The 13,835-nt window shown below is 50.1% G+C and overlaps 1 protein-coding gene across 1 annotated transcript in view; it reads right to left on the reverse strand.

Annotated features, from left to right (window-relative positions):
- The window catches only part of LOC138504607 (protein regulator of cytokinesis 1-like), a 281,049-nt gene that overhangs the window by 170,464 nt on the left and 96,750 nt on the right, over nucleotides 1-13,835 (reverse strand). Inside the window, exons 5-6 of the mRNA XM_069625204.1 lie at nucleotides 284-454; nucleotides 26-175 (exon numbers count right to left, since the gene is read on the reverse strand). Of these exons, the coding sequence (XP_069481305.1) occupies nucleotides 26-175; nucleotides 284-454 (321 nt within the window). The remainder of the gene's footprint in view (nucleotides 1-25; nucleotides 176-283; nucleotides 455-13,835) is intronic.

Consider the following 13,835-nt stretch of genomic DNA (forward strand, 5'->3'; position numbering starts at 1 on the left):
ATTTAACCAAGAAAGGTGAATTTACTTTTCTGCGTATTTTGGTGCTGGGTCCGGTCATGTACACAGAAAAGTCTTCCTGCTCTTCAATGGGAATCTGCAGCCTACACCAGAGTTCTGCAATCATGGAGCGCATACCAGCACAGACTTCTTCATTCTTGGCACGCTTTTCCTCCAACTAAAATACATAAACGGGAAACGTGAGGGAAACAAAAGATCTCCACAAGGCAGAACTGCAGGCATTGTTACAGTCCACAGTCACTTCAAGTAAAAACATATGGTCTACCTGCAGCAACAAGTTTTGAAGGGCGCCCATATTAGCAGCTGAAAGATTAAAACACTCATCGTCCTCATATACAACATCTCGTTCAAAACTGGTGTCAGGAACGTGATCCAGGTCTTCCATGCACAGAAAGATTTGCTTTTTTGTGTGCACAAACTCTTCCCTTCTCCGCTCCTGTATATGAAAATCAAGGCAGTGTAAAAACACAAACCCAACAAAAAGAGGGATACAATATTCAGAGCCTACGAGCAGACCTCTACAACAAGAGAATTCCATTACAATCATCTTGGGAACCTGTACTATTGCAACCTCAATAATAGCCAAGATGGTGGCGGGGGAAGCAGCTTGCTAGGTTTGCATCAGGGCAGTGAGCAACTTCAGGAGGGTCTCGCTGGGGCAACAGACTCAAGACTCAGGTGGGCACCACGCATTAGCAAATTACAGCCATTAGTTTCCCCAAAACACACATCAGGGCATTCAATTTATAATGAAACAATGAAAGGTTCACACAGATTATTCAGTTTCAAAAATAAGAAAAAAAATTTGTATTTTTGAAAGGAACTTGGGGTTGGTCACCCTAGGTTACCTGGGGGCAACCAGACGTGGACTCCCTGCTCACTGTGCTTAGAGAGGCTCAGCTTCACCTCACTGATGATGCCCAAAAAGGCTGAAACACGTGTATGGGGTTGCTGGTGGTACTCTTGTTCAGAGGGGAATGCCATAGCATTTCGGTGCTGGACTGCCCTTGTGGGCGGGACAAATACTGATATGCAAATGGATATTTCCCATCTGTGAAGGTACAGTGAGCAAAAAGCAATGGCTGCCAACTCTCAATGTGGTTGATAACCACTGAACAGGTCATCATGCCTTGTTCTTTCGAAAAAGGGGCGCCTGCTACCTTTTTTGTATTTTTGAAAGGAACTTGGGGTTGGTCACCCTAGGTTACCTGGGGGCAACCAGACGTGGACTCCCTGCTCACTGTGCTTAGAGAGGTTCAGCTTCACCTCACTGATTATGCCCAACAAGGCTGAAACACGTGTATGGGGTTTGCTGGTGGTACTCTTGTTCAGAGAGGAATTGCCATAGCACTTCGGTGCTGGACTGCCCTTGTGGGCGGGACAAAGACTGATATGCAAATGGATATTTCCTATCTGTGAAGGTACAGTGAGCAAAAAGCAATGGCTGCGAACTCTCAATGTGGTTGATAACCACTGAACAGGTTATCATGCCTTGTTATTTCGAGAGAGGGGCGCCTGCTACCTTTTTTGTATAAGAAAAATATGTGCTCATCTGTCCAGTTTAACTTTGTCTCTCTTGCTTTCAAGAATATTGATGCCGCAATCAGTCTGTACTGGTCCTTCGTGTAATATAAGCCCAGGACCCTCGCTTCTACTAAACCAAACAGTAAGCACCTGTGTGTCAAAACTAAATTGACGCAATAGGTCACGAATAGCATTGTACAGATTTAGATGTTGAAGCCAGACAGGAACTATGTGGCTCTAAAGCGCCACCCAAGCTAAAACTATGCAGAGCTAGATGAAAAATATGACAAATATGATCTGAAACTAATTGTGGTGCAAAAGCACCACAAAGTCAGTGATTGGTGTCACTATAGCACCTTTTTAGGAGCCAAAATTAAGGGCCCAAAGGACGATATTTTTCCTTAGCCAGCTCCCCCACCCTGCCCAATTTACATACCAAACCAATATTTTATGCCTCGATGTGCGACCCCGCCCTACAGTACCACCAATGAGCCGAAACTAAAAGGCACCATCCTACAAATCTGACCCATTCGTTTGACGCACATCACCTTCATGCTACCCAGTCATCTCGGGGCAGAAGGGTGCAGGGGGACCAAGACCAGCAAGGCCATAGGAAAGGCAGTCACCGCGTTGGTCCACGGGAGCATTAGATGCAGAGACCAATTGTTCCGGCCAAAATGACCAAATCCAAATGATCTACCCAATCAAAAAAGTCAGAAAGAAGGTACCACCTTATGTTTGACCTTTCAGACTTTTGGTTGGGTAGGTCATTTAGATTCGGTTTAGGGCTGAAAACCGATGCGGGTGTCCCCAGCAATGCCATGCTCACTATACTGTACAGTTCACAGCTGATCCGAAGAAGGAAAAAAAAAAGAAAAAGAAAAAAAAAGACAAAAAAGAAAAAAAAGGACCTTGCAGCGCCGGTTCTCGATCACACAGGGACCAGCGAGACGGAATTGAAGGCAAGTAAGGGGGTGGGGGTGGCCGGGGTGTGGTTATGCGTTTGGACACATCGGGAATGTTCAGAGGAGAACCGACCGAAGATTATGGCTAACAATCCTCAAAGGAGAAACAACCAAATATTTCCTCTGCGGTAAAACAACCCCAAATCACTGCTCCAGCGACAGGATGGCGAAAGCGGCCACCACTGGCTGGAGGAATGTGTTATCAAGCCAAAGTCAAACCAGAGAATTCTCATAGCCAAGTGTAGAGTGTGAGAATCCAAAGGGTGTCTTCACCATCTAGTCCCCGGGGATCACCTTGGTGTGGGGTACCCAATGGTGAGACACAGTATCAATCCTTTTTCAACACCTTTACCCCATCCTATTTTTTTTTTTTTAGGATATTCGATTTTCCAAATCCCCTGCCCAGTTTCCTGCACAAACACTGAGCCGAGTAAGAGATCTGAGTGAAGAAAGACCAACATTTGTCCCGTTAGTACAGTCAGGCAGAGTCAGGCAATTGACCACAATTGCATACACCTGATACCTATTGACTTTCCCCACACAGATATAAGGTGGAGCACTGGGACACTCTGACTAAGGCAAAGCACGAGAAAGCAGTTCTTCTGGGGCAGCAGCGAAGCAGGAAGGCAGGCAGAGAAGCAGAATCAAGGCATGGAGAGACCTTGGCCGTCCAGGGGAACGAACGTTGCCTCCAAAGAATCTTGAAGGCAGCACAAGGGACCCCGACGAAGGAACCGTGAATCCGGCATTGTGTGCGAAAGATACCAGCAGCCCTCCTGGGTGAGTGACCGAGTTGGGGAGGCAAAGCAGCAGCTGTGGTATCAACCTTGGCTCCTAGATCAAAGACGCGAGCACAGAAACCAGCAGAACGGGGGAGTTAAAGAAAACTGTAAAAGGCTGGTCTGTGTGGAAGATAGAATTCACAAGCTGCAACAGTATCACGAGCATGAAGGTGGCGCATATACTGAGAAGATGCGAGTGAAAGTAAAATCTGATTAAGTTGCCAAAGTATTGTGAATCGAACAAGTGGGACATGGAGAGATAACAGAGTGGTCCGGCATAGCCAAAGTGCTGTGAGAAACCTGAAGGTGTCTCACTGCTAGTCCCCAGGGATGGGTCGGGGGGGGTGGGGAGGGAGAAGAAATCACCTGGATGGGGGGGGGTCCTCAGGGAGTGGAAGTGGGACACAGACGGGTGAGGAGGTACCCTGTTCCTTACAACACATTTTCCCCATCCTACCCGATAGGATATTTATAAGTTCTTACAGCCCCCGACCCCCATTTCCAACACAAACACTTTCACACCATGAAAGACAACGGATTAACACCAGGGCTGTTTAACTGACATCTCCCAACAAGGTTCAGGCAGAGTCAGGCAATGGACAACCACACACCTGACGGCCCTTTCCCTTCCCCACAGGGATATAAGGTGGAGCACGAGAGCACACTTTGAGCAAGGCACTACGACGAGGCACCTATTCCAGGACGGCAGTAAAGGAGGAGAAAGGCAGCAGTAACCGAAAGGACGACAAGGCGGGAAGTGCCCATGTCCTTTTCGACCCAGACCTGCGAAGCGTCCATGTAAAGAATCATAAGGCTGGGAACAACAGCTAGCGTGTGGTGTAACAGATGTCAACCATGCATGGAGCCCTCCTACAGAAGCTTGCTACCGTGGAACCGCCTTTGACTTCAGATACAAGAAATACCAAACGGTTCATCACAGCCAGTGAGTCAGAAGTAGAACCAATACTAAAATGGAACTGTGTTGAGAGGAGGTTGCAAATGACAACATAATGTGAATCAAAGAACAACAAAGACCGTTACAGAACTGTTGAAACAACCCAGGGAGAGACCAGCTGCAGAGTGGTCCGGCGCCGCGTGGGCACTCATTCGAAAGACTCTGGCCGGTCCCTGTTAAAACTACAGATCCCAGGCGGCACTAGAAGAGCAGATGCAAGAGGTCATACAAGGGTAGAGTAAAACCCCTTGTACAATCATTTGACCTGTAACAAAATCCTGCATTGTGTAAAGCTTAGTGAACTGTGTAACTCGCAAGTGTGAACCCGGCAGAGGGATGCCTGCAAAAGTAGTAAGATAACCCTGTGAACATTGTGTTGACAAGAATGAAACGGCTGAGGGATGTCCACAGTGAAAGATTGTTTAAAAAGACATTGAGACGCATGAATACAAGTGAAATATTCTGAGTAAAAGGCCCTAGTGAATCTGCCGGAGGGAGGCTAACATTCGAGAATGGTCTGAGCCCAGAAGGGGAGGATCCAAGGGTGAAGGAGTCATCACCCAAAGTACATACGGAAAGGAACTTTATTTTGGACACATCAGACCCTCAGAGGCAAGAGACTTTGTAGTAACGAGACTTAAGGTCCTGATATCACTGAAAAGAACTGTAGCCTCGTGCTGGAGAAGCCCAGGAGTGTGCTGTGCTCAAAAGTCCTGCCTTATCCTGTGCTAAAAACGTGGGGAAAGAAGACACCGGTAATAACATTCCGACTTATTTGTGAACACTTATTTTTCTTGTGAACACTATACCACACTCTTTTGTAACTTAGCGGTAAGGTTTGGCAATAGTTTGTTAGTATAGGCCTTTATTTGACAAGACGCCACTAGGACTGCCTTATTATTTGATGTTCGCAGCTTGATCCCATTTTAGATTTAGATTAGGCGTTTTTCTCACCCATTTATACAGTTTAATAAACACCCTTGAACTGTGATCACTTGTGTCGGTCTTTACTGTTGCCACCATGAGTTCCTTACAGAGACCAATCGAAGGTCACTGTGTTAAATGTGCATAGTGGTGCAAGTGGAAAAGTAAAAAGCTGAGAAACCCATGAATGACAAATATATCTGACATCAGTGGGAAAAATGAATATGAAAAGTGAACTGTATTTTGTATTTGATTTATTTATATAGCGCGCCAAGCCCAAGGGCATCTGGGCGCATTTCTTAAAGGGTTACCAATTACATATATTTACACACTGATACATGGGCATTGCAATTTACATATACATTTAAAAGCTTTACAAAAGGAGTTCCCTCCAGGTTGGCCGCCAGGGGGCGCACGGATGCAGAACCCCTCCGTGTGAGCTCCGCTTCCCTAACCCCCAAAAGTGCGTTGAGCCCCCACTTTTGGCCCCCCCACCCGAGCAACAACGACGGACGGAGCCCCCTGTACCTGGCCCCCGACTTCCGGGCGAAACTCCGACGAGAATCGGAGCGATTTTCCCCTCGAAATCGCCCCAACTTGAGCCGCCCCCCTCGGGCCTCCTACGCAGCACCTTCCCGGAGCACTGAATCCGCGGGAGCCCGTGAACGGCCTGCTCGGCCTCCCGCTCTCCAATGCACCACCCCCGTCGGCCGCCCCCCCGGATCACAGAACTCTTGCGGCCCCGCGGACCGGCTACAACCAAGTCGGGTGAGTGTTTTCCGCCCGCATTACGCGCGGGATTCCCAAGAACCCCGAGAGGCGCTCCCGCCCCCGAGCACAGAGACTCCCAGCAACGCCACCCTACCTGCGGAGACACGGCGCTCCCCCCCCTGGAACCACAACAAGTCGTCTCCTACCCGCGCCCTGGAGTTATAACAGGTGCCGACCAGGGAGACCAGGAGCCCCCCCCCCCCCTCCATCGACATCGTGGAGGCGGACCCCCGAGGCGCCGAGTAGGACACAAACTCTCGCGTCCCGCACGAGGGCCTCCAGGGCACCCCGAGGACACGAAAAAACTTTTGCCTCCCCCCACCCAGTGGGGAATTACTCCCCCCAAGCTACAGAGCTTGGCCCACACATTGAGGGCCTGGCGCGGAACCCCCTCAGCAGCCAGGCAGCATTTCGAATAGGGCCCTTCCCCCACAAGCCTGATTCGGGCCTCCTCTAGCCCCGAACTGTCCACGCCGGACCCCCACGAGCTCACTACAGTCCGGACAAGCCCCAAAGGCTACACTAGGACAGTGTAGTGGAACCTGAGCAGCAGAGGATACCAGACTGGAGACTGCCACCAGGGACGCACAGAGCGAACGGAGGGTAGTGCCCCTGACCCCAGGGCGTGTGCCTCCTCTCGTCGCCCGCTCCAGTTCACCGGGACACCTGAGCCACCATCCTGTATCCCACATCCCACGCCGGCAAGCAACCAAAGCCACGGTGCTGAGGGAAAGGCCCCCAGCGTAGGGGCGTGTGCCTCCTCGCACCCACACATCGCATGAGCATCCGCAGCAAACTCGCCAGATTCGCATACATCCCCCCATACCCGGACCCCGATACCAACGGAACAATGTCAACCGAGCCCCCCGAGGCGGGTGCGGCAGCCACCAAGGGGGACATAGCCGCCCTCCTAAGCGAGATCAGAAGCATGGGCGCGAACCTAGGAGGCAAGATCGACAGAATGACCCAGAGGGTCGATAACATAGAACAGAGGCTTGAAGGAGTTGAAAACAACCAGGTCTCGATCGATGTAATGGAAGTCCAACTGAACCTCAGAATGAGCAACATAGAGAAGAGAGAAGAGGACATCCGGCTAAAAATTGACGATTTAGAAAATAGGGAGCGCCGTAACAACCTCCGCTTTTTTGGGATCCCGGAGCGCGAGGGTGAAACAGAATCAGACCTTAAACACACCATACACGATATCATCAGGATATTAGTCGCAGATGAGAATGTGGACGAACCCGCAATTGAGCGAATACACAGAGCCGGCGGCCCAACAGGGGGCCCAAGATCCGTCCTAGCCAAGTTCCACAGGTACCAGGATAGAACGAGGATTCTCACGAAGGCTCGATCGGCAGACTCCCTCACCCTCAGCGGGGCCCAGATATCCATCTTCCAAGACCTCTCATCGCTCACGTTGGCCCTACGGCGTCTCTGCAGCCCCCTCATGAAGTGGCTCACGGACCGAGGCACAAGGTACAGGTGGGGATACCCCTTCTCCCTCAATTTTGAGCACGAGAGCAAGCGGATAACGCTCCGATCCGAAGACGACATCCGGAACTGCATCGCGGATCTCGTGGGCCCGGACCCACGGGAGGAATCACATGGCGACTCGGCACGGGATGGAGCGAAGAGGAGACCCCAGGGCCCGAAGCGGAATAAAGTCAAGGGAGCAAGAAAATATAGACGTCCTAATGACTCCCCAGATGTAAATGGATGAAGCGGCACCCACCCGTCACTTGCCCTGAGGAACCTCGTTCGAGATCCATGGGCCAGGGACTTGGTACCTAGCGGTGGGACGTCGTCACAGACCCGCCGGACACCCCACATTGTGCGTTCTCCACTGATGTTACAGCTGAGGACCGACCGGCGGATGACGTCCCTTGAACCTATACGTATCGTTGCATTTCTTTTTTCTATTTTTTACCTGTAATAACAGTTCTTGTTGCTTGTTTTTTTTGTGATTGATGTTCAGCAATCAAATTGGGGGGGAGGGGGCTCAAAACCATAATACGCTACTATGTGAGGGAGGGTTGTGTGGCTATAACCCTCACTGGCGGTCCGCTGAAAGACCGGCTGCGTACATCTGGTCCAACGCGGGCGCCATCACCGTTAAGACTCAGTTCCACATGGGTTTGAAAGATGCAGGACTCAGATTGAAACCGGGAACACTGGGTATGATGACCAATACCCAAAGGGAAGGGGAGGTGGGTGGACGATCGCAAATGCAATGCCTCACGAGGCACAAAACACTTATCGGTGTACTTCCACTGTGGCAACTAATCCTCGAAGACGACGCGACACACATGACGAACACTCTAAGTGCAGCAATGTCAACGAAACGTAACATAGCAGGTGACAGGCACGGCACCCTTAAAATCGGCACTCTAAATGTCAAGGGCCTCAACTCCCCCACTAAGAGATCTCTAGTATCCCGAGAATTCAAGAGGGCAGGCTTTGATATCCTCTTTCTACAAGAGACTCGATATTCCAGAGGCGAAGAACGGAGAGTTTTACACCCCAAACTAGGCTCCGAACACTGGGGTTATGGCCCCTTGAAAAAGGCAGGAGTGGGCATCCTGATCAACAAGACTCTACAATTTGAGTTATTGAGATCTTGGTCCGACGTGAGCGGTAGAACTATTGTCCTTGTAGGCAATATACAAGGCACCACCGTCACGCTCGCATCCATTTATGCACCAAACACAGGCCAATCTCGGTTTCTTCACCAAGCGATTCCCAAGGTTATGACTGAGGCGCAAGGCGAAGTAATCCTGGGTGGAGATCTCAATACGTGGATGGACCCTGAACTCGACAGGCAAGCCGGCGACCCCTCCGCAAGCACTCCAGCTACCAGCGCACGCTCGAGGGTGGCAGAACTGATGGATGTATATAACTTAACAGATGCCTGGAGACATCAGAACCTGTCACGCACAGGCTACACCTTCTATTCGTCTCCACACGCCACGTACTCCAGGATAGACTACATATACCTAACGCCGGCACTCACAACGGCAATGACGGAAACCAGTATATCACCGGTCACCTGGTCGGACCACGACACGGTGACGGTCACATTGGATCAAATGGCCCTTCCTCAGAGATCGACCAAATGGCGCTGCAATGAGTCGCTCTTTAGAGACTCGGTCTTCCGTGAGCAACTTGAACAGGACATCACCCACTACTTTGAAGAAAACAACACAGGTGACGTCTCCACGAACAGTCTGGGAGGCGGGCAAAGCCACCTGGAGAGGGGTGCTCATCAGGGAGGGTGCGGCCAAAAAGAGAGAACGACAACTCAGAGAGAAGGCTACGGACCGAAATCACTCAACTGGACCAATTGGCGCAAACCGCGACTACGGAAAGGCTACACAAGATAGAACAGGCCAACGCCAAAAGGGAGGAACTGCGCCAGCTTGAAACAGGGGCCATTGAGCACCGACTCCAATGCCTAAAGCAGAGGCACTATGAACACGGCAATAAGGCGGGGGCACTACTCGCTGCCAGACTCCGAGGCCAGCGTCGCGAGAGGTGGCTGCCCACTATACAAGAAGAAGAACCACTCCGAGTCCGTTGCCCCCCCAATATCCCTGAAGCCTTTGCCACTTTCTACGAGAAGCTCTACACCTCGCAAGAAGCCCCCGGCTTGGAAGCAATCACGGATTACTTGTCGGCGGTCTCCATGCCTTCTCTTCCGGCAGATATTTCGCAGGCATTGGACTCCCCCATTACAGCAGAAGAAGTAGAAAACGCCATTAAAAGACTCCCGACAGGGAAGGCCCCCGGGAATGACGGCTACACGGCAGGTTTTTATAAGACCTTTCAAAGAGCTCTCCTCCCCTTTATGGTTGAACTCTTCAATAACATTCTTCTCTCCGGAGTGGCCCCCGCGTCCTTCTCAGAGGCGCTGATAGCAGTAATCCCCAAAGAAGGAAAGGACCCGAAATACTGTGCCTCATACCGTCCGATATCACTGCTGAACACCGATGCCAAAATATACACAAGAATCCTCACAGCCCGCCTAGAGACACATATGCCCTCGATAATTCATAACGATCAGGTTGGCTTTATTCTGGGTCGACAGGGCGCTGACTCCACACGCAAGACCCTCCACCTTATACATGAATCTAGGACATCTCCAGATATGCCAGCATTGATGTCAATTGACGCGGAAAAGGCGTTCGACAGGGTCGAATGGCATTTTCTAGAAGCCACGCTGAAGCACATAGGCCTCAGCCCTATCCTCCGCCGAGCGATTAAAGCTGTCTACTCGACCCTGAAAGCCTCAGTAATGGTGAACTCCCAATTTTCGCGCTGGTTCCCACTAACCAGGGGAACGAGACAAGGATGCCCCCTGTCGGCGATACTCTTCGCACTGTCCCTAGAACCACTCGCCAGAGCTCTCCGGGCGGACTCCACCGTGGAAGGAATCCGAGTGAACGGTAGGGAATACAAGTTGGCCCTGTACGCAGATGACATCCTGCTGCACGTACTCAACCCCCTGTCGTCAGTCCCGCGGGCGATCCACCTCATTGAGGAATACGGAACACTCTCCGGCTTCAAAATCAATAGAACTAAGTCCATCCTCTTCCCGCTCCACGTACCCTCCCCTGAACAACAAAGGGAGCTGGCACACCTCGGCCTAACCATACAGGAATCCACATTACGCTATCTGGGGATTAATATAACAAGAGATCTTTCACAGCTCTACGAGGCGAACTTCCCTCAGCTCCTAGCTGCCCTAAAGGCTGATTTACTGAAATGGAAGCCACTCACAATCTCATGGATGGGACGCTTGAATGCAATCAAGATGGTGACCCTCCCACGCTTTCTGTATCCATTTCAGGTCCTTCCCGTCATGATCCCAGAACACTTCTTTAGACAGGTCAAGAAAGCTATACTCGATTTCCTCTGGGATGGAAGAAAACCACGAATAGCATATGACATCCTGATACTACCGAAGGAGCTGGGAGGAGTAGGTCTTCCAGATATGGAAATATATTATCAGGCAACACAATTGAGGATTCTGGTCCCACACTTACGAGACAGGAAGGACCTCCAGTGGGTCCAGCTCGACAATGACTTCCTTCGCAACGTGACCCTCGCAGAATGGCTATGGGTTCCAAGATCGAAGCTTGTAAAACCACTGCGCGAACACCCGATATTGGGCACCATGTGGAACATTTGGAAGAAGGGAAAGGGTATGACAGGAGTTACTACATGGCCCTCACCACTGAGCCACCTCTGGTCACCAGGCATCAGGGAGAGGATCCCCGAACATGCCAGGTATCAAACCTGGTTTGATGCAGGTCTAGAAAGAGTCGGTCAGCTGTGGAGGAAGGAGAAATTTATATCAATCTCGGAACTGGAAGATGCCCTCCAAATCCACCCGATCCCGATCTTCCTGTACCTACGGCTAAAAGGGGTGCTGTCAAGAGAGGAATGGAAAGCCGCCACGCGCAGAGAATTAACGCCCTTTGAAATGATCCTCGACACGACCAGCGCGACCAAAGGGCTGATATCCCGGATGTATAAAGCTCTGATCACCAAGGACCACTCCCCGATCCTCCGCCTCAAAGGCAAATGGGAAAAAGATTTCGGCAGAGAATTTGGCCAGCAGGCCTGGGACCAGATATGCAGTACGCCCGCCAGAGTGTCTATTGCTACCCAATACAAATTGCACGCTGTAAAGCTACTCCACCGTTGGCAGTACGATCCGCATAGACTCTCAAAGATGTTCCAAACCTCCAGCCCCAGATGCTGGCGCCATTGCGGAGCGGATGCCAACTACTGGCACATGTGGTGGGGGTGCCCCAAAGTGCGCATTTATTGGCAGGAGGTCCTCGGGTGGATTAAGCGCCTAGATGGCATAGACAGAGAATCCTCTCCCCTTCTGATGTTGTTCGGTCTTGAGGAGGACGAAGACGAACTAGTGCATGTGAGAGGACTGGTATCCCCCCTCCTATTAGCGGCCAGGGCAGCCCTAGTTACAAAATGGAAATCCCCACGACTACCGGACGAAAAAGACTGGCTGAAAGTCGCCACCAACATCTACACTATGGAGAAAATAACGACAGCCCTGCACGGCAAGGCGGCGCAACACGAAGAAGTGTGGAGTGACTTCGCAAGCCATTACATGTCAAGACCGGACACCCACCCAACATCTAGTCAGTAAAAGCATTCACCAACTGCCTTTCATGATGCATGAAAATTGAGATCCTTATCACTTAAGCGCCTGTGCCTGTCACACACCTGATCACATTGCTAATGATTCACGATCCACAACGACAATGACTTCCGGATGTGGTCACGTCGCAAGTCTCTTCGGACTAAAGCAATCATCTTGCCACTGAAGTGTTATGAGCAATAAAAGGGGAGGGAGGGAGGGAGGGAAGGGGAGCTACATGGTTCACTCGTCGGGAGTGGACCCATGCTTGACTGTACTGTCATTATAGTTACGTTATTTGAATCTGAGTTTGGAAAAGGGGCAGAAGTGATATATGGTTTCTATGTATGTTCGACTATGCTTCTAGCTCATGATTCACTCTTGCTGTTTAAAACCAATAAAATTGAATTTGAAAAAAAAAAGGAGTTCCACAAAGGTATATAGCAGACGTTGATTGGTGGTGGACGCAGTATCTGCAACTAGTAGTCCTGCACTATAAGCCAGGTTTTGGCTTTACTTCTGAAAGAATGGAAGGAAGGTTCGATTCTGAGAGGGTTAGGCAGAGTGTTCCAAAGCCTTGCGGCAAGCACCGGGAAACTGCCCCCCCCCCGCCTTCGGAAGTTTGAACTTTGGTAGCAAGAGGCCATGTGCTTGGGCAGCTCTAGAAGGATGATCAGAAGTGCTGCGCGTGAATTGATGAGACGGGTATTTTGGTGCTAGATTAGCAAGGCATTTATGTGTAAGCGACAGAGATTTGAGAGCAATTCTTTGTGTGACAGACAAAGTAAGCTGCGTCTGGTATCCGAGAGATGAGTTCTTGGAACATTCAGTGTTTTGAGTTACTTGTAATTTGTTTATATTCCTTTGGCTGGTCCCAAGATAGAGCGAGCACATTGCAATAGTCTAGTTTCGATAGGATAAGGGTTCTAGCTAGTGTAATGCGATTGGCAGTGGAAAGGAACGGTCAACAGGCAGGCAGTTTGCATGTGTAGGCCGTTGATGAAGTTATGGCGTTGATTTGTCTTGTTAAGGATGGCATAGGATCTAGGTAAATACCAAAGGTTTTAGTATCATTGGATACCTTAATGGTGTTGCCATCGATGATGAATGAGTTGAAGTCAGGATCAAATTTAGAGCCTCGGTTGAGATCCAAGGAGGAGTAGCTCTGTCTTATCGTCATTAAGACAGAGCCCATGTTGAGCCATCTAGGCCTGAATGACCAGATATACATTGTTTAGTGCTTTGGAGTCTACTTTGTGGTCTCCAGTGATGGGGATGAGTATTTGGGTGTCGTCTGCATAATTTGTGTACGTGACACCCAAATAGTCAAGAATATCGAAGAGGGGCTTCGTAAAACACATTATAAAGTGTTGGTGATACACAAGATCCTTGGGGACCCCGTACACAACTGGTGACGGTTCAGCAGAGGCTGACGGGGAAAAAACCCTCATTGATCCGTTCTCCAGGAAAGATCTGATCCACATGGTTGCTCTGTCAGAAGTGAGTTGCGGATTTAAGATGCTTGCATAGTATTTGATGGTTGACTATATTAAATGCCGCTGATAAGTCTAGGAGCAGGAGGGCCAATTTGCCATTATCTTTTAAATCTTAAATTTGGGTTTTTAAAATCGATTAAGGCTGCTTCGGTTCCATGCCTAGGTCAGAAGTCGGAGTGTCTAAGGCCAAGGAGATTATTGGATTCTAGATAATCCTGGATCTGCAGGTAA

Source organism: Ambystoma mexicanum, chromosome 11 (genome assembly GCF_040938575.1).
Source record: "Ambystoma mexicanum isolate Mex_15411 chromosome 11, UKY_AmexF1_1, whole genome shotgun sequence".
Lineage (NCBI taxonomy): Eukaryota > Metazoa > Chordata > Amphibia > Caudata > Ambystomatidae > Ambystoma > Ambystoma mexicanum.